This window comes from Euleptes europaea, chromosome 2 (assembly GCF_029931775.1).
Source record: "Euleptes europaea isolate rEulEur1 chromosome 2, rEulEur1.hap1, whole genome shotgun sequence".
NCBI classification, from domain to species: Eukaryota; Metazoa; Chordata; class Lepidosauria; order Squamata; family Sphaerodactylidae; genus Euleptes; species Euleptes europaea.
Window position 1 is genome coordinate 85,100,624 of NC_079313.1, and position 19,185 is coordinate 85,119,808.

A 19,185-nucleotide genomic window follows, 5' to 3' on the forward strand; every position below is an offset into this window, starting at 1 on the left:
CCCCCTCCCTGGCAGTTGCTCTCAGCCCTGCTCCCTCCTCGCCTTGCTGGTGGAGGAACATTCACTTTTTCTTTTACTGATTGATTGTATGCGCTGGCCCAGCCAGACCTGCCCTCCCCCTCAGAGGGGAGGGGTAGAACAGACAGCCCCTTCTTTCCTCTCTCTGGGATTCAGGAAACAAGAGAGACTGCTTTGGAGCCTGGACCTGGACACACATTTCAGGACTGGCGCAGTCGAACACCCAGCTTGGATCAGCAGAGAGCTGGGGGTTAAATATGAGTTCCCTTCCAGCCATTTAGTTGTGAGTTGTACAATTTATGTATGCGTGTGCACAAAAGTGTGAATTAAATTTGAGGAATGTAATCTACATTTACAGGGGAATTGTAAATGGTGCCAGAGTGCATTTTCTCTCTCTCTCTCTCTCTCTCTCTCTCTCTCTCTCTCTCTCTCTCTCTCTCTCTCTCTCTCTCTCTCTCTCTCTCTCACACACACACACACACAGTTCTGCCAAGGCCAGACGCATGAACTGTTGACTGACAGTCAAAGTGACTCACCTCTCTTTTTCAACATTTAAACCTTTCTTTCTTTCTTTCTTTCTTTCTTTCTTTCTTTCTTTCTTTCTTTCTTTCTTTCTTTCTTTCTTTCTTTCTTTCTTTCTTTCTTTCTTTCTTTCCTTCCTTCCTTCCTTCCTTCCTTCCTTCCTTCCCATCCAGCCTGATGAAGAGTTCTGGTGAAGTGGAAAGCTCACACAAACTGTCATTTGGGTGTCATTAATAAAAGATATTATGGAGATTTTTTTAAATTTGACTTTGGGATCCACACAGTTGCTAGCCACTTCTCACCACCTGATCACTTTCCATTGTGGAGGGTAGCCACATGTGCCAGGATACCAGATATCAGGCTTTGGCCCAAGACTTGTATTGGATGCCCATCAGGGACACATCTTGAAATCTCAGGACCATTAGGTAGCCCTCCTACTTGACGGCTTTGGTAATGAATCATGGACATGAATGCTACTAATTCATTAAGACTTTCCCCATTTTTTTTACTGATTCCTTGACCCCCTATGATTTAGTGGGAAAATGAGCCCAATCACAGTCCCCAACAGGGTCCTGGCCCAAACCTATAGAACTCCCCCTGCAAGAAGCAGGTGTGAATTTTCCTGGATTCTGTCAACAGGATGGCTTCTGTCAATGGGAAGTATGACCTGACACAGGAGATTGTGTGAGTTTGGCAATTCCTAGACTCATTCAGCAGCGGTGGAATTTATGGCCCACTGAATGGATCCAAGGAATAGATTTGGAAGCAAGGAAGTAGATAAGGGAATAAGTTCAATTATTCACATCTGAAATGTTTCCGTTGTGCTTTCCTTCTGTTTTAAATAATTTACCCAAGTTTATTACTTCTGGACAAACTCCATTGCACGGTACAATGGTTATACTGTCAGATTAGGATCTGGGAGACCCAGGGCCCTATCCCCACTCTGCCATGAAAGCCTGCTGGGTGACCTTGGGCCAGTCACATACTCTCAGCCTGACCTAACTCACAGGGTTGTTGTAAGGATCAAATGGAAAAGATGAGAACATCGTACGCCATTTTGGGTCCCCAGCATGGAGGAAAGAGGAGTATAAGTGAAGGAAATAAATGACGGCTTTTCTTTTCTGAGCAAGCACACCATTCACATTCTAACCAAGCAGCTGCAGCACCCCAGCCCTTCCAAGGCAGACTGATCATCCCCCTGTGCATTCACGTGAGCTGCCCATCACCTTGGACTGACCTTGTGCAAACTCTTTGTCCTGACTTGACTTTTTATGCAAGCTTTTCATCATTCCTTGTATGCACGTTATAGTCTGCACCCTTTTGCTTTTCTATTTCAAGGGCAATCTTTTAATAAAAGCTTTTAAAACCCTGCTGGGGTTTGTTGCATCTCAGACTCACATGCTATCCCAGCTGCTTTGTCCCTTAGAAAAAAATAGTGGCTGAGGAAAATAAGGAGAGGAAGACCTCCAGCTTCTTCCAAAATAACATCTCCCCAATTCTCTGTCTGGAGTAATAATCCCCCAATCACCAGAGGTGGTAGCTGTCAATCATTTACCCCACCTGTCCGAGGGTTAACTAGGAAGGGCAGAAGGGGTTAGAAGGATGTAAGGTGTACAGGCCAGTCTGCTCCCCTCAGAAAAGGCCTCCACAGCTGGACCAACACAACTGTCCACATCTTTAGTCTAGTTTGGGGATACCGGAATTTAGGTAACCAAGAGAGGGCTCCTTATCCAAGAGAGGGGGAGTGAACCTGGGAAGAAATAATGAGGTAATACTGCCCCAGTGTGTCTTACGCTGACTCTTAGTACATCTACTAAAATTAACCTCTCGTATTTGCAACACAAGCTTTGCCATGTTTTCCCAATGCTTTGAAGGGACCTATTTGGCATCAGAGAGACATTTGATCAGCTGCTAGTTTTTGTGTTTTCAGTTGGAGGGCATCTATTTTTGTTCCTTCCTCCTCAAAGGCTGGGGCTGTCCCCAGATTAGAGCCGTACCCTGTGCCAGTTGGCGTAAGCAGCACATTCTGTCCATGATGTGCACAGAGGTCTTAAGATCATGACCTGAAAGATCTTTTTCTCTCCTACCCACCCACCCCCCACTCTTTTTTAGCATCCTGCCTGATTAAGAGTTCTAGAAAACAAAAAGCTGGTTCACAATATGGTGCTATTTTGGTTAGTCTTAATAAAAACTATGACGTGGCTTTTGTTTTTGAATTATGAGAAGAGTTCTCTATGTATAAAACTACATGTCATGGAGTAAGCTAGAAGCACCCTTGTCTCTGACATCTAGTATTCTGGGAACAGATATATTTTTTGTATTGAAAAGCATTTAGTCATATGAATCTCAACAATCATTCTGATGTAATTCAAGCCAGAAACAGGTTTACCTGCTAGCTACTATTTGGGAGACCAAGTTTCAGCCTGTGAGCTTCCTGGTTCAAGCCAGAGTTCCTGAAAACCACCCCCTGTCTTCTGCCAGACTCTTTGGCAACTTGCAAACTCTCCCCACAATCTACAGGATGGGGTATTCAATAAACAATACAATAGGATTAGGGTCATAGAACCAATCAAAAATCTGAAAACAGAACTGAAACCAAGCATAACTATTAACATGACGCCTTAAATGATACAAAAATTACATAGTAGGAAAGAAGAAGAAGAAAAAGAGTTGGTTTTTATATGCCGACTTTCTCTACCACTTAAGGAAGACTCAAACAGGCTTACAATCACCTTCCCTTCCCCTGCCCACAACAGACACCCTGTGAGGTAGGTGGGGCTGAGAGAGCTCTAACAGAGCTGTGACTAGCCCAAGGTCACCCAGCTGGCTTCAGGTGTAGGAATGGGGAAACAAATCCAATCCCCAGATTAGCCTCCGCCGCTCATGTGAGGAGTGGGGAAGCAAACCTGGTTCTCCAGATCAGAGTCCACCACTCCAAACCACCACTCAACCACTACACCATGCTGGCTCTTTCAGTAAGCTAAACATAGTAGAGATCACAGCCCCTAATAATTTATCTAAGTAACTTTGTGAATCGTTTAGCACAGTGCAACTCCATTGCCTGTGCAGAAAAGCTCTCTTGAATAATTCAGTTTTGCAGTTTGTGGAAAGCCAGGAAACTGGGAGCCTTCCTGATCTCCACAGGCAGGCCATTTCATAAGGTGGGGGCCACAACGGAGAAGGTAGGTGTATGGGCAGTTGTTGATTTTGCCCATCTGCAGGTTGATCTTGCTCAGATGAGTGAAGCTGTCATGGCGGTGCATAGGGAGAGAGGTGGTCAAAAGGGGTGAATGCTCAAAAGCATACACTGGAATCAATTTAGTTAGGATTTAAGGTACTGGTGGCATCTTTTTTTATTTTACTGAATAAGAATATATTCACAAGAAATGACTCAGAAGAGCTGCAGCCCATCCTTTCCAAGCATATCAGTGTGTGAAGCATAAGCAAATTTAGGGACGTGAGCGTCATCATTCATAGGCATGCCCGGCAGGAACAGATTTTCTTAATGAGTCCTGCTCGACTCCAACCTATCTTAACCTGTGCTCATAAATGAAGAAAAAGATCCTTACTCATCCATATTTCCCCCTAAGAAGCAAATGCACACGTATTTCCCATCTGTAGCAAACAATTTGCACACAGTTTGTCCAATTAAGCTTTTGCTGCAGAGCAAACTCATGTCAGGTTTTTCTTGCATGTGTCACAACTGGCAGCGAAGCTGATAAGAATTAGGGCCATGGCATGGAGGAGGGGGTTTACCCCACACACACACTACCAGTTTCCCAACCACTGCTCCTCTTTGCCCTGCAGAGGAACCATCCACATCCCTTAAGTGCTATAATTAGACTGGGGAAAACATAATGGATTTCCCGGAAAAAAAGCATTCATTATCATTGTCATAATTGCAGTATGGATTGTGGTCATGCGAGTGTCACCTTGTGGTAATAGTTCAGTGATGGAGAATAACGCAAGCCTCTGCCCTATTCAACCACATGCCATTACTGAAATATTTTTTTCCTCAAGCATTGTATTTTATGGCTAGGAGGGAAGGCGGCATGGTAGAATTCGATCTTGTCAGATCTTGGAATCTAAGCAGGGTCGGTACTTGGATGGGAGACCACCAAGGAAGACTCTGTAGAGGAAGGCAGTGGCAAACCACCTTTACTTCTCACTTGCTTTGAAAGCCTCTTGCTGGGATTGTCATAAGTTGGTTGTGACTTGATAGCACATACATGCATATTTTATGGCTTTGTTTTAAAACTAGATGGAAATCTTATGCTCCCCTCCCCTCCACCTGCTCTACCAGCATCCACTTGCCCTCAAATTGGCTACTGTGCTAGAAATAACACAGCGGGGATCTGGGCATAGCCAATCTTCCATAGGGAAAAACAGTTGGCTAAGACTACCCATTTTCAGCTATCAGCCACACAACTACACACAGCTAGAAGAACTTGTATGATGAATTCAGCCAGTGAACAACATTGACAGTGAGTGCAATCCTAAGGGGCGGGGGCTGAAAGTGCTCAGGGGACTGATATAGTCACACTGGCATATCTTGGAGATACTCAGCCACAGCAACACTGTACCACTCTTGGCTCCGTCCTAGCTCTGCGGTGGCCACGCATCAGCAAGCCAGTGGCATAGGTCCCTGTGGTGGTGTGCAAGTGGGTGGGCCAGGAGATCTTGGCAGGAGGTAGTCAGCTCCCTAAGGTGTTCCAGCCTGGGAACACCTCCAGCCAGTGGCAAGAAGTTATGCCAGCACAGCATGGCCAATAGGCGCACAAGCAAACCAAAAACTCAAGTGCCCCCCCCCCACTGGCGTGAACACACCCAAAAGGACAAAAAGAGCACAGGATGCCAGCTACAAATGGAACCAATGTTCTCCCTCCTCTGTAGCAGCCAAACCCCCTCCCCAGCACCCAATTGCTACCCACCAGCCTTACAAAAACCCAGACCAGGATATCCCAGAACAAATTAGGTAGGGAGCATGGCATGGGACTCTGTCTCACAGCTCCCCACTCTGTGGACTTAGAGCAGCTTGGCCCTTTGGTGGTGGGACAAGCACAGAGAGGTGAGAACTTAGTGGGCAAGAACTCAGCACTTACTCCCAAGGGGGAGAGCTTGGTCCATACTGTGTGGCTAACATGTATCATTTCAGAGTCCTAAGAAGTGCCCATCTCCAGAGGCTCGACCTGAATTACACAGGAAAACAGGGGACAGAAAAATATACCTGCTTTCCCATTCTTCTTGCATGAGGCTGAGTGCCGCCCTGGAAATGCAGCTTCCCACAGTCTAGCCCAGCATTGCATTTGTGCATGGACAGCATGAGCTATGCCCTCCTGGTGTCATGGCCCCTGTCATGCAATGGGGAAAGATCTCAGGAAAGTTTCCTGCGTGAACTGGTGTGTGTGTGTGGGGGGGGGATATTATCAGCCCCACAGTGGGCTGTGAGGTCATTCTTTTGCCTGGAACCCACTTCCCAGAACAGAAGAGGGCTCACTGGTGGTTTGGGGAGGGGGGGTTGGCTGCTGCCCCATTTACTTGTTGGTAGGGTTGCCAACCTCCAGGTATTAGCTGAAGATCTCCTGCTATTACAACTGATCTCCAGCCAACAGGGATCAGTTCACCTGGAGAAAATGGCCACTTTGGCCATTGGACTCTATGGCATTGAAGTCCCTCCCCTCCCCAAACCCCACCCTCCTCAGGCTCCGCCCCAAAAACCTCCCGCTGGTGTCGAAGAGGGACCTGGCAATCCTACTCATTGGAGCAGCTGGCTGGAGAACCCTTCTACTCATTCCCTTGCAGGATTCGGAGCCTTGTGCTACAGCCAGTGGTGCTGCAGTGGATGGATCATTAGCAGTTGCTCAGCACAGGACAGGTGAGTGTCGTTTGGATGGCCACAGCATCTGCCTCGATGAGGGTTCGAGGAAAATCCCTTCCCCATGGGGCTTGTGCTCAGTTGCCGTTGCCGCACGTGTCTCTGCTTTGCTTTCCTGCAGGTGGTGATTCAACAAGGAGACCTCAGGGCACGGCCAGTTCCATTCCCCCATCAACTTTGCTCGGTCTGCTGTCCCAGCCCATCTCCTGAAGTGGAGCATTGCACCCAGCCAGCTTGTCCACCTGAAACTCTGCCCAACTTAGATGCATGCTATGCCAGGGAAGGCTCAGTCTGTCTCCCCAAGGCCTGGGTAGGGTTGCCAGGTCCCTCTTCACCACTGGCAGGAAGTTTTTGGGGTGGAGCCTGAGAAGGGCAGGGTTTGAGGAGGGGAGGTAAAGGCTGTGGAGAAAGCCATGGGCTAGGTTTGGCATAACCATTGGCCTTAAGTCTTGGCAGGTCAATCTCTCTGTGAGTCTCAATGGTGGCAAAGAATATGGTCACAGCTCATCTTGTTTCCAGTTGTCTGGTTGGGACAGAATGTGCTTTCCTGTCTCATAGAGAGAATCCAGTCTTTAGTGCAACACATTCCTGGCCTTGATGCTGTTGTCTACTTAAGGTGCTGCTCAAGTAAGCAAAAAGGTAAAGTGATGAAGATAATAAATTATGCTCCTCCTGCTGCACAGATGACTTGCTGGCTCTAGGGAAATCATGAATCAGACTTTGCAGAGGCTGCAGCTCTGTTCATCAGTTCTCATTATCCTAGGTCTAGCCAGAGCCAATTATATTACATGCACCGGCAACGGAGCTCTTCAAAAGATTTGGTTTAAACCCCACCCAACTGTATGTAAAGTAGGCAATTTTATCACACTTTCTTATATGTGTTATCCTGTTTTTATTGCACCACTTTCTAATGTTGGGGATCTAATTATTGTATGCAGCTACTGTATTTTTATGTGTCATATGCATTGTACGGTTTTGTTGCATTTTTAGTTGTACAATCCACCTTGCATGTCAGCGAGAAAGGTGGACTGATGATGATGTAGGGAAGGAAATAAATAAAACTGAGTCAAACTTGGAATAGAAAGCATTGCTTAGAACCCTGACATGTGCTTGCATACACATGCATAAATTAATTTAGAGAAGGTGATGGTGTTCTGACCCTAGAGTTGCCAACTTCCATGTGGGGACTGGAGATCCCTTGGAATTAGAAGTGCTCTCCAGACTGTACAGATCAGTTCCCCTGAAAAAAATGGGTGCTTTGAAGGCTGAGCTCTATGGCCGTATGCCCTGCTGAGGTCCCTCCGTTCCCCAAACCCCACCCTCCCCAGGCTCCACCCCCTAAATCTCCAGGAATTTCCCAAATCAGAGTTGGCAACTCTATCTGATTCCGTGCTCTTTTTTTCCTGCAATGGTAGAGGGTCCCTATCTTTGGTACAGATAGGGTTGCCAACCTCCAGGTACTAGCTGGAGATCTCCCACTATTACAACTGATCTCCAGCCGATGGAGATCAGTTCACCTGGAGAAAATGGCCGCTTTGGCAATTGGACTCTATGGCATTGAAGTCCCTCCCCTCCCCAAACCACACCCTCCTCAGGCTCTGCCCCCCAAATCTCCCGCCGGTTCTGAAGAGGGACCTGGCAACCCTAGGTACAGACCTAGATCTCTCTGCAATTGAAGCCTGGCCAGGTTGGTCACATGCCGGCAACTCACTATAGAGGGATTAGTTGTGATTTCGTGACAGTGATGCAAGAAGAACAATCTGAAACTTTGCCAGGCATCTGAAGCGCTTTGAGGCACGATAAACATTGGCACCCCCCATTCTTTATACATGATATCTAAAGGTAATGTTAAAACCCGGGGTCCCTGTCTGCCTCCAGCCCCTCCAGTGATGTGTGCTGTGAAATTTACCATTGCTGTGAATCTATCTTACAATGAAGTAAGTTGCACAGCGGGAGTAAGGCCAGCTAAGTGGGTGGAAGGGGTGGGGGGGAGCTGGAGGTCAGTCACCTGGGAGAGTTGCCCTGGTAGGTTGGGAACCCCCTGCTGAGGTAAGAGGGTTGTGAAATGTCAGCAGGAAGAGAGGCTGCGTTGTGCATTAACCCTCATGAATGATGACGAGCATGTTGCTAAATCCATGCCAGACAAGTCGCAGTACTCCAGCTATATATACCTTGCAAACAGGAAGCTGTTATGTTGCACCTTTGTGTACAGTCATCCGGAGACAAAAAGACCACCTAGGGCGAGAACATAATTAAAATGCTAATAAACCTGACTCAGCGAGAGGCTTTTCTCTCGGTGCCCACCTAGGGAATGCATGTACCATTTTGAAACGGTAACAAGAAGCACTGACTGTAAACAGGGGCCTGAGAAAAGAACCTTTCAAATGTTTCCCATTTGGGGGAGGAAGGGCAGCATGCGTTATCCTCACAGATCTCTCTGGTGACAGAACATTGGCAAAGTTTTGAATTGCGGGCGACCACTGTTTTTCAACCACTGCTAAAAGCGGTGACAAGCAACCCAGCAAAAAACAAGGCAATGGTCATATTCACATGGAATTTTCATTCCAGCTTGGCTCCTTAACAACATCATTTCCCCCCTCCGCCTTACACACAGATCGTTTATGCATGGGTACTTTCACTCACGTTTGCCCCTGATCTGTCTTTGTTGTTCTTTGGAGTTATGCATGAATTTTTGGTCCATAAGAAATGACCTCACTGCCAGCCCTCACAAATCCTGGGACTTCCCATTCCTCTGTTAACACGATTCTTCCTTCTCCCCTGAGCTTAGCCTGGGTGAAATCCCCGTGCATAAGGCAAAGCGCGGGACACGCAAGCTTGGTTTCTCTCTCAGCCAATTACAAAGCAGCATGTAAAGAGGCAAGGAATCAAGGGCTTCCTGTTTCCTCAGAGCTTTTTCTGAGCAGAAGAAACGCTTTTTAAAACCAAGGCTTGGATCTCTCCCCCCCCCTCCTTTCAGATTGCTCCATTGTTGTTGTTTTTGGTGGTTGTTCTTAAAATGCTTTTTTATGTGGCAGTTGGGTTTTTTTTTGGGGGGGGGGAGATTTTCTCTCACAGTAAGCACTACAAGTAAGCCAATTACAAAGCAGCACTTAAAGGGTTGGGACTTGATTTGAGCTTGGAGACTGCTGGTGCATAATTCCCAGCAGGAAAGTGTGGGTCCAGCAAGCAACAAACCTCAGCGAAAACTCCCATGCATAAATGACCACAGTATCCTTTGCCAGTTGTTGCTCTGCTGATTTCCTCTCAACGTTTAGACCAACTTTGTGCTGATGTTTCTGGAAGGGATGTCACTGAAGCATTTTCAGTGGCGTCTGTACAGTTTGCTGCACTCTTAAAGATCAGGCCTCCATCCAACCACTTCCATGCCCCACTTCCTAGCCACCTCCTTTTTTTCTGAGCTGCTGTCATTTTCCTTGGCAGCCCCTGCTATTTTTTTTTAAAAAAAAAACTTGCAACCATGTTGATCTACTGCTGCAGCAGATTACCATAAACTGAGTTTCTTGGGGGAGGAGTCTTGTCTTACAATAGAATAGTATGCTTAGCTGTTAATGTTCCTATTTTCTATTAAAATGCTGAATGTTAATTGACAGCTCCAAGCCAATCAGTCAAAGAGGATTGGTGAGTTGCCAAGAGGGGGGGGGAGCTCAGCTCCACACTTGTCTCTTCACTCGCAAACAAATACAGTTCCTGATTCTCTGGGGCCCGGTAGGGTTGCCAGCTCCAGACTGGGAAATACCTGGAGATTTTTGGGGCAGAGACTGAGGAGGGCAGGGTTTGGAGAGGGGAGGGACTTCAGTGCTATAGAGTCCAATTGCCAAAGTGGCCATTTTCTCCAGGTGAACTGATCTCTGTCGGCTGGAGATCAGTTGTAATTGTGGGAAATCTCTAGCTAGTACCTGGAGGTTGGCAACCCTAGGCACCACCAGGGACTCCCAGAGTAGCTGGAAATGGTGGTGGGGGAAACACAGGGAGTAAGACAGCATCTTTGGTGATGGTGGCAGCTACTAGAAGATTAAATTTCAACCCAAGTGACTTGGAGGGGGAAGGCATTTCCCATAGCCAAGGAAACGTGAGACAGGAGCAAGGGTGTATGATATGTGAGGGTGTATGGTCTGTGCTGGCAGCGACTGACCAAGAAATGGATTTTGGGGTGGTAGTGGATAGCTTGATGAAGATGTCAACCCAGTGTGTGGCAGCTGTGAAAACAGCAAATTCCATACTGGCCGTAATTAGACAAGGAACAGAGAATACTGCCCTTTGTACAAATTTGTACTGCCCTCGTACAAATCTATGGTGAGACCACGTTTGGAATACTGTGTACAGTTCTGGTCACCACATCTACAAAAAGATATTGCAGAGCTTGAGAAGGTGCAGAAAAGACCAACCAAAATGATCAGGGGACTAGAGCCACTGCTCTATGAGGAGCGGTTAAAACACTTAGGGCCGTTTAGCTTGGAAAGAAGGCAGTTAAGGGGAGACTTGACAGAGGTCTGTAAAATTATGCATGGTATGGAGTGAGTGGACAGGGAAAAGCTTTTCTCTCTCATAATACTAGGACATGGCGTCATCTGCTGAAGCTGGAGGGTGAGATATTCAAAACAGATAAAAGGAAGTATTTCTTCACACAATGCGTAGTTAAATTGTGAACTCCCTGCCCCAGGATGTGGTGATGGCTGCCAACTTGGAAGAATTTAAGAAGGGAGCGGACATATACATGGAGGGAGGGCTATTCATGGCTACGAGTCAAAATGGATACTAGTCATAATGCATACCTATTCTCTCCAGGATCAGAGGAGCATGCCTATTATATTAGGTGCTTTGGAACAGAGGCAGGACAATGCTGCTGCAGTTGTCTTGTTTGTGGGCTTCCTAGAGGCATCTGGTTGGCCACAGTGTGAACAGACTGCTGGACTTGATGGACCTTGGTCTGATCCAGCATGGCCGTTCTTGTGGCATTTGTGTGTGCATGAAAGAGAGAGAGAAGTATAAATCGAGTCCTCTCCCCTGTTTCTGCTCTAATAGAGATCTCAGTAAGCCTGCATAGTGAGCTAGATTGAGGGTGGCGGACTGTCTCAAAATGCAGCTCCAGGTCTACAAAAGGTGTAACACCATCTCACATTATCCTTTTCTGTCGATAGGGCATGTGTGTAAGAGGGGGGGAAACAGTGGCGGTGCATTGCCACCTTTGTGGTAACAAAACAGATGAGGGATCTAAAATGCGATCCTTCAGCAGATCATGTGCAAGGAACAGCCCAACTCGGCAACTTAGAAAAAGCAGAGGAAAAGCCAAGGAAAGCAAACCATCAGGAAAAGGACTTGTGATAATGCTTTAGCTGGAAGAGCAAGGGCAACAGAGAAAATACAGAACAAGGGTTTTGTGAGGGAGACTTGTAAAACAGGTCTCTTTCCAAAGGCTTTTTGTTATGGGTCGTGCTTTTGCATTTTGACAGCATGTTTGCTGTTTGTATTCTGAAACATAACTGATGGTTCCAGGGAAATTGAATTTGTTTTTAGGTTGCTGCCTTATTCTTATTTGTTTTCTAGTGCATACATATATTTATATTTCACCTTCCTCTGGGGATTCAAGTCAGCTAACAAAATGCCCACTGGCAAAGGATACATTAAAACATGCAAGAAAACATCCATACATATGACCCTGCAAATAACTACCATAAATAGCTCTGTTTCAGCCCTCCTACACAGTTCTATAGATTCATATACCCATCTATTTCAGATGAAGTCAATCTGAAATAGGACCTGTTTGCAAGCCTGCCTAAAAATGCAGTGTGATGTTACCTTTCAAACCTTTCATCTCTGGTAAACTTAAACTATTCCATACAATTTGTGCAATGATTGGAGATGCTCTCGAATGGGCAGAGGAGGAATGAGCCAGTCTGTGCAGAGATGCAATGAGAAGGTGATAACTGGGAAGCGTGTAACTGGTGCCTAAGTTCATACAGGGAGATGCAGCCCTTGAGATCTGTGGTTCCTAGATCATAAAGGGCTGTAAAAGGTAAAAAAAAAAAAAAAAAAAAACAAGCCTTAAGCAAACAGAAGACCAATGAAATATTTAAGAGCAGATGTGATGTGTTCAAAGTGCCGAGCTACAGACAACAGTTGGGCTGCTGCATTCTTCACTAGCTGAAACTTCCAGGTCATAGTAAGATCTATCCCATGTACAGGGTGTTACAGTACTCCAGCCTGAAGCCTACAAGAAAAATTGCAGCGTGAACAGTAATATTTTGTCTTAGCTGGAGCTCTAGAAAGTTTTTCTTTTAGGTCTTTCTTTCCCAGCTTTGTTTTGCATTCACCACCATTGGAGAATTTGCATGGCAACAATAGTGCAATAAGTAAATCACACACACACACTCTATCTAACTCAAGGTAGTGATTATAAGATCCTTTGACTAATCAGACTTATAGACAGCAAACACTCATCCCAGTGACAGGTGGCGGTGAACACACAAATAATAATTAAGGCAGTGAAGGTCAATCCCTAAGTTTTTTGGATGATGCTGGTAAGGATTTTAAAAATTAGCCACTGCGACTGGACTAATTACATGGTTGAAAATCAAAGCAGGGTTTTAATATCTGGCTGGACTGGTCCGTAGAATCCAGCCACAGAATCCAGCAGAAGCAAATACCCTAAAGTATAGTAAGTACCCTAAGCTATAGTTGAGATGCAATCCATGTTCCATTGAAACAAATGGTAAACATATATTTGCCTCAGTTCCCAGATCTTTATATCTATCTGTGGGTCCTGTGCATGCACTCGGTTCTCAATCTGACACTGTCATGCCAATTTTCTGTTTCATTTGGAGGAAGGAAAGGTGTTAGAGCTCCTCTGCTCCCAAAACAAAACCCAGATGATAGGATGCTGATGGCTCTAGCCATCTGTTAAAGAATATACTTACAGATCTGATCCAGCAAAGATCTATGTAGCTCTAAGGTCCTCTAAGGCCCACTCTTGTGTTTCCTGGGGCACATTTCCTTCTTGCCCAAAGCATCCCTTCCCCAAAGCAAAAAAAATCCAGTCCTGGCTCTCCGCTTCCTCATTGGAGCAGGGGGTGCTCAGAAGAGTCCAGGAGGCAAAACCTTTGGGTTTGTAGGGGCAGCTACTCCTATCACAGGAGGATACTTGACTTGGAATCCTCCAACATTTTGTGACTGGCCCCAGCCCCACAGCAGCCATTGTATGGAGGCACCTACTAGATGTTCTTAAAATCCAAAGATGCTCACAGGCTCAACAAGGTTGTTCTTTGTGCTGGTGTTTGTACCATTTGGTACACAGAGTGAACCCAAGAAGTAAATCCACACGGAGTCACTATTGTTAAGGTGCTGCATCTGATGAAAAGAGCTTTGACTGTCTAAGGTTTGTACCCCAAAAATCATGTTGGTCTCTAAGGTGCTACTGGACTCGAATCTAGCTGTTCTACTGCAGACCAACATGGTTGCCCTCAGTTAAGTCCCAATTCCACTATCTCAATTTCCAGTCTGTAAAATGGTAGTGATACAGCCTTACCCCACAGAGCTGGCATACAGATAAATGAACTTATAGTTTGTGCCCCTAACAAAGATTTCTTGTGGGTGCCAGAATTCTCAAAGCTCCTGAACGCATAGGTTCTTCCATTTCTTTGCACATGCTGAGCTACTCCCTCTATGGATGCATTCAGAAATTTCATGTACAGGTAAAGGAACACACATGAGGCTCTGGGCTGGAGATAAAATACAACTATGTTATAATATTCTATGTAGGACCACAGCATTTACTTCTGTAAAGCAACACTTTCTTCACCTTTGATTCACAGACCAACATCAAGTATGACAATACAACTCCTGAGTGCAAAACCATGGTTTTTATTAGAAATAATCTGGTATAAAAATGATCATGCTCTACACATTGTCATCGAATAAGTCATAAACATCCAGGCACTGAACTTTTGTTTTTTTTTGTTTTGTTTTTTTTAATCTTTTTTTATTGGTCAGTACATTAAAGCAGACATATTTCAATCCATATGGTCATCACATACATTAATTTACCACCTATAGAAATCAGCACTTGAACACAGTCTAGGTTTTGTTTTCATTTTTGTTGTTGTTGATGGTTGTTGTTTTTTTAAGGAATTTTTACTATTTTTGCAACACAGAGAATTTGGTAAGGAGGAGAGGGGGAAGACAGAAGGGAAAGCAAGGTGGGAAAACAATGAAGAAGTCAGAAGACAGGAATGAGAAAATAAAAAAGAAAGGAAAAATGGGAGAAAGGAAGACTTTTCACAGCCACAAACCATTTCACAAACTTCTGGGGAAAAGAGAAACTTAACCTTACTCTTTTTTTTTCTTTTTGTCAAGATACAGAAAACCAAAAAAATCAAAAAGTTGCTAAAGATCTGTCACCTTCTTTCCCTGGGTGTGATGTTCACCCTCTTGGCCTGTCCTCTTCCTCCAGTGGAAGGCAAATATTTCATGTGGGAGTGGTTTGGTCTTCCTGTTGCTGTTGGCGGCCATCTTCTTGAAGAGCTGCCTCTCAACAGCCCAACCATCAGAATTGGGCACCCATGATGCCTTCTTGGAATCCTGTTTTGCTTCACTCCCTTCCCAACACCGCAACATCTGTGTGGAAGGGCTTAACTCCATTTTCTGGTTCCTCCTCTTCAGCAGCCCTTTTCTGTGGTCAGCTGCCACTGACTGGATTTAAATTGCATGGTTGCTATAGCTGACGTAAGTCTGTTTGGTAGCCAGAGCTGGAAGAAGAGAGAAATCATACCAGCATTATTAATTAATCCTTTACTCCTTTCCAACTATGGAATCTCAAGTTAATGTTCACACCATAACAGAAGACCACTACCATAGTGCCTCTTATGGATTCATCTACAGAAGTGATTAATAGGTGAACTTAGGCTGTCTTAAAGCTGCCAACATGGCAGGAAGCAGGAGAAGGGTAATTAATCAAAATCCTGGCATTGTTTAACCTCCAGCCTATTAATTTCTTCTTGCAGAGTTCTGACTTCAAATCCAAGCTGGTCTTTACAAACACAAACTGAACTTATGTTCTTTATGGGTCATGCCCATGATGGCTTTTGTTGAGCATGTATGAATAAGGAAGCTGCCTTATACCAAGTCAGACCATTGGTCCATCTAACTCAACACTGTCTACCCTAATTAGCAATGGCTGGCCGACACCTCGGGTGGAAAAGGGTCTTCCCAGCAGCTGCAGTTTTGGGTCCTTTAAATGTAGATGACAGGGATTCAGTCTGGGACCTTCTGCAGCCAAAGCATGTGCTCTGTCATTGGGCCACCATCTTTCCCCCAAATTTTTATTTTCATTTTTACAGAACTGATAACCTGCCTTTCTGCCTTCATAAAAGCCACCAAGGCAGCTAACAAATCAAAACATTCATAATAAACGTATATCTTAAAAAACTATTAAAATCAACAAAACTCCCACATCATTACAGCTAGAGCTCAAATACATGCAAAACATAAAAACAATTAAAACATTAGACAGAAAGAAGGATCACTGAGGGAATGCCAAATGAAAGAAAAATGTCTTCACCTGCTGTCAGAAGATGGCAACAGAAGGAAACAGGTGGTCTCCCTAGGGAGAGAGTACCAGTGTTTTGATGTCACAACCAAGAAGGCCCTCTCCCAGTTGCCACCCACTTAGTCTCCAAAGGCACCCGCAGCAGGGCTTCCAAAAATGACCATAGTGGTTGGGTAATTTCATAAGGGAAATAGGCAATCCTTCAGGTATGTTGGTCTCAAATCATAAAGGGTTTTACAGATCAGCACCAGGACCTTGTATTGCACCTGGAAACAAACTGGGAGCCAGTGCAGATGGACCAAGACTTAAGTGATATGGTTCCTATGACACACTCCAGTCAACTTCCTAGTAGCAGCATTCTGCACCAAATGAAGTTTCTGAACACTTCTCAATGGCGCCTCATGAAGAGCGCATCGTAGTAATCTAATCTAGGTGTAACCAAGCCATGCCTGACAGTGTCCAGATCTTTTCTGCCCAATAAAGGTCACAGCTGGCTAACAAATAGAAGCTGGTAAAAGGCACTCCTGTCCTGCCACCTGCTTATCTAGTAGTAGGCCTGAGTCCAAGAGCACCTCTAGACTCCAGACCTATTCCTTCAAGGGGAGTGCAACTTCATCCAGAAGGGATGGCATCTTAAATCCTGGGTCAGAACTTCTGCTCACCAATAGCATTTCCATCTAATTGGGAATAAACTTCAGATTACTAGTTTGTTTCCAATTTAGAACTGCCTCCAGGCACCGGTTCAGGGTTTCTACAGCCTCCTTGGGATTAGCCAGAAGCACAATATAGAGCTGTGTGTCATCCAGATATTGGTGACGACCCAGCCCAGATTTCCGTATGACCTCACCCAGCCATTTCATGTGGATGCTAAAGAGCACAGGGGACAAGATAGAAACTTGAGGGACCCACACAAGGTTGCCAACTTCAGGTTGGGAATACTTTTGGGAGTAGAGCCTGAGGAAGGTGGGGTTTGGAGGGGAGGGACTTCAATGGGGTATAATGCCTGCCAAAGTGGCCATTTTCTCCAGGTGAGCTGATCTCTGTCGCCTGGAGATCAGTTGTAATAGCAGGAGATCTCCAGCCACCACCTGGAGGCTGGCAACCCTAGACCCACAGGCCAAAGGCCCAGGGGCTGAGTAGCAGACTCCCAGTACCACCTTGTCAACCCTATCCCCCAGGTAGGACTGGAACAACCACAAAACACTCCATGACTGATGGTATTGAAAACTTCTGAGAGGTCCAGACAAAATGACAGAGTCATACTCCCTCGGTCCATCTCCTGATGCAGGTCATTCACCAGCGCAACCAAGGCTGTTTCAAATCTAAACAAGAGAAAGAATCTAAACAATTTGCCTCATGATAGGAAAGCTTGAAGTTGTCCAACCACTACCCATTCAATCACCTTACTCAAGAATGTAACATTTGAGACTGGTTGATAGTTATTGAGATCTCCTGGGTCCAGAGTAGGCTTCTTTAAAAGTGGATGCACCACATTGTATTTCAAGGTGGGGTGACCAACCCCTGTCTTAAGGAGGCATTAATTACCTCTTGGATTCAGTCAGACATCCTTCCCTTGGCAGATTTGAGCAGCTAGGAAGGGTGGGTGGTAGGCCTCAAACTTCCAGATTGAATAAACTGAAAAATATCCCAAACAACTGGACAGGTCAGCACCCTGACTCTCTCACTGCTAATACAGCGTCCACATTGGAACAGATGTAAGAAATTTATCTGCTGAGATTTATCTGCTGAGCAAAATGGTCATCTTGGGCTACCGAGTAGTCTACCTCCTCCTGCTGGCCAGATCCCAACAGGCCTCTGACCACCTGGAACATTTCTACTGGCCTACACTATGCAAATGCAATGGTGGCAGAAATGTGTTGTTTCTTGACCACCATCAATGCCACAGAGTATACTTTAAAGTGAGCTTATGCAAGAGTCTTATTGAATTTGTCCTGAGTCTTCTCCACTGTTGCTCTAGCCATCTAGCCCTGTCTTTTTATCACCCTCAGCCCCTCAGTAAACCAAAGGGCAACACTTCAGAGAGGCCACCTGGGAGAGGTAGTGTCAGCTGCCCAGGATTCCCTCATTCCAGAGGTCAATCAGGGCTTCAACAGAAGCACCAGCCATAACAACAGGAAATTCCCCTAGAGCCATCAGAAAGCCATTCAGATCCATCTGGCTTAGGGCTGCCAACCTCCAGGTAATAGCTGGAGATCTCCTGCTATTACAACTGATCTCCAGCCAATAGAGATCAGTTCACCTGGAGAAAATGGCCATTTTGGCAATTGGACTCTATGGCATTGAAGTCCCTCCCTTCCCCAAACCCCACCTTCCTTAGGCTCCACCCAAAAAACCTCCCGCTGGTGGCAAAGAGTGACCTGGCAACCCTAATCTGGCTCTGGGGATAGATAATTTTAATAGACCCCAACTCCTGTGGAGTTTTGGTATTCCTATAAGTCTAAACCCAACCAAACAGTGATCTGTCCATGACAAAGGAATTGTCATAAATCCCTCCACCCTTAGAGCTCATTCCTGCCCAGAACAAAATACCAGATCAAGTATGTGACCTATACAATATGTGGGACCAGTTATTACCTGACATTGGCCCATGGCTGTCACAGAGGCCATGAAATCCAGAGCTGCTCCTGACAAGACAGCTTCAGTATGAATGTTGAGGTCCCCGGGACAACTAGCCAGCCTAGGAATCCTTAACACCACCCCCAACATCACCTCCGTCAGCTCAGGCAGAGAGAGTGTTAGGCAGCGGGGTGGGTCCTACAACCACAGAATCCCAATCCTGTCTCCCTCAAATTGAACTGCTTTTCTTTGGAAAAAAGGGGAAATTTGAAGGGAGGAAGTAGCCTGTTTAGTCCTGGGGAGAATCTGTCACAGACTGCTCCCATTCTGTGGGGGAAATCAGAGAGTTAGGGAGAAATGAGAAAAGACAATATAAGACACAAGTGAGCAGCAGTGCTTGGAGAATAGGGCTCGCACTGAGCAATTTACTTCTCCCATGGGGTGTAATATGCATTAAACTGCGAGAGATAAAAGAAGGAAGAGAGAAAAAAAGAAATTATTTCCCTGGTTTTACTTCAGGCGCTGGAGTCTGTGATGAGTTGTTCTTAATTAAATACCCACTTCCAGATGGGAAGCTGACTCTTGTGAGATAATGGATTAACCTCCCTTATGGACATGAGAGCAGGACAGC

At 45.6% G+C, this 19,185-nt stretch overlaps 1 protein-coding gene across 2 annotated transcripts in view; it reads right to left on the bottom strand.

Annotated features, from left to right (window-relative positions):
- Positions 1-14,779: 14,779 nt before the first annotated feature.
- Positions 14,780-19,185, bottom strand: part of GRM4 (glutamate metabotropic receptor 4) — a 310,121-nt gene continuing 305,715 nt past the window's right edge. For both annotated transcript variants that reach the window (XM_056844265.1, XM_056844266.1), the window contains exon 10: positions 14,780-15,177. In XM_056844265.1, the coding sequence (XP_056700243.1) occupies positions 15,128-15,177 (50 nt within the window). In that variant the 3' untranslated portion in view covers positions 14,780-15,127. The remainder of the gene's footprint in view (positions 15,178-19,185) is intronic.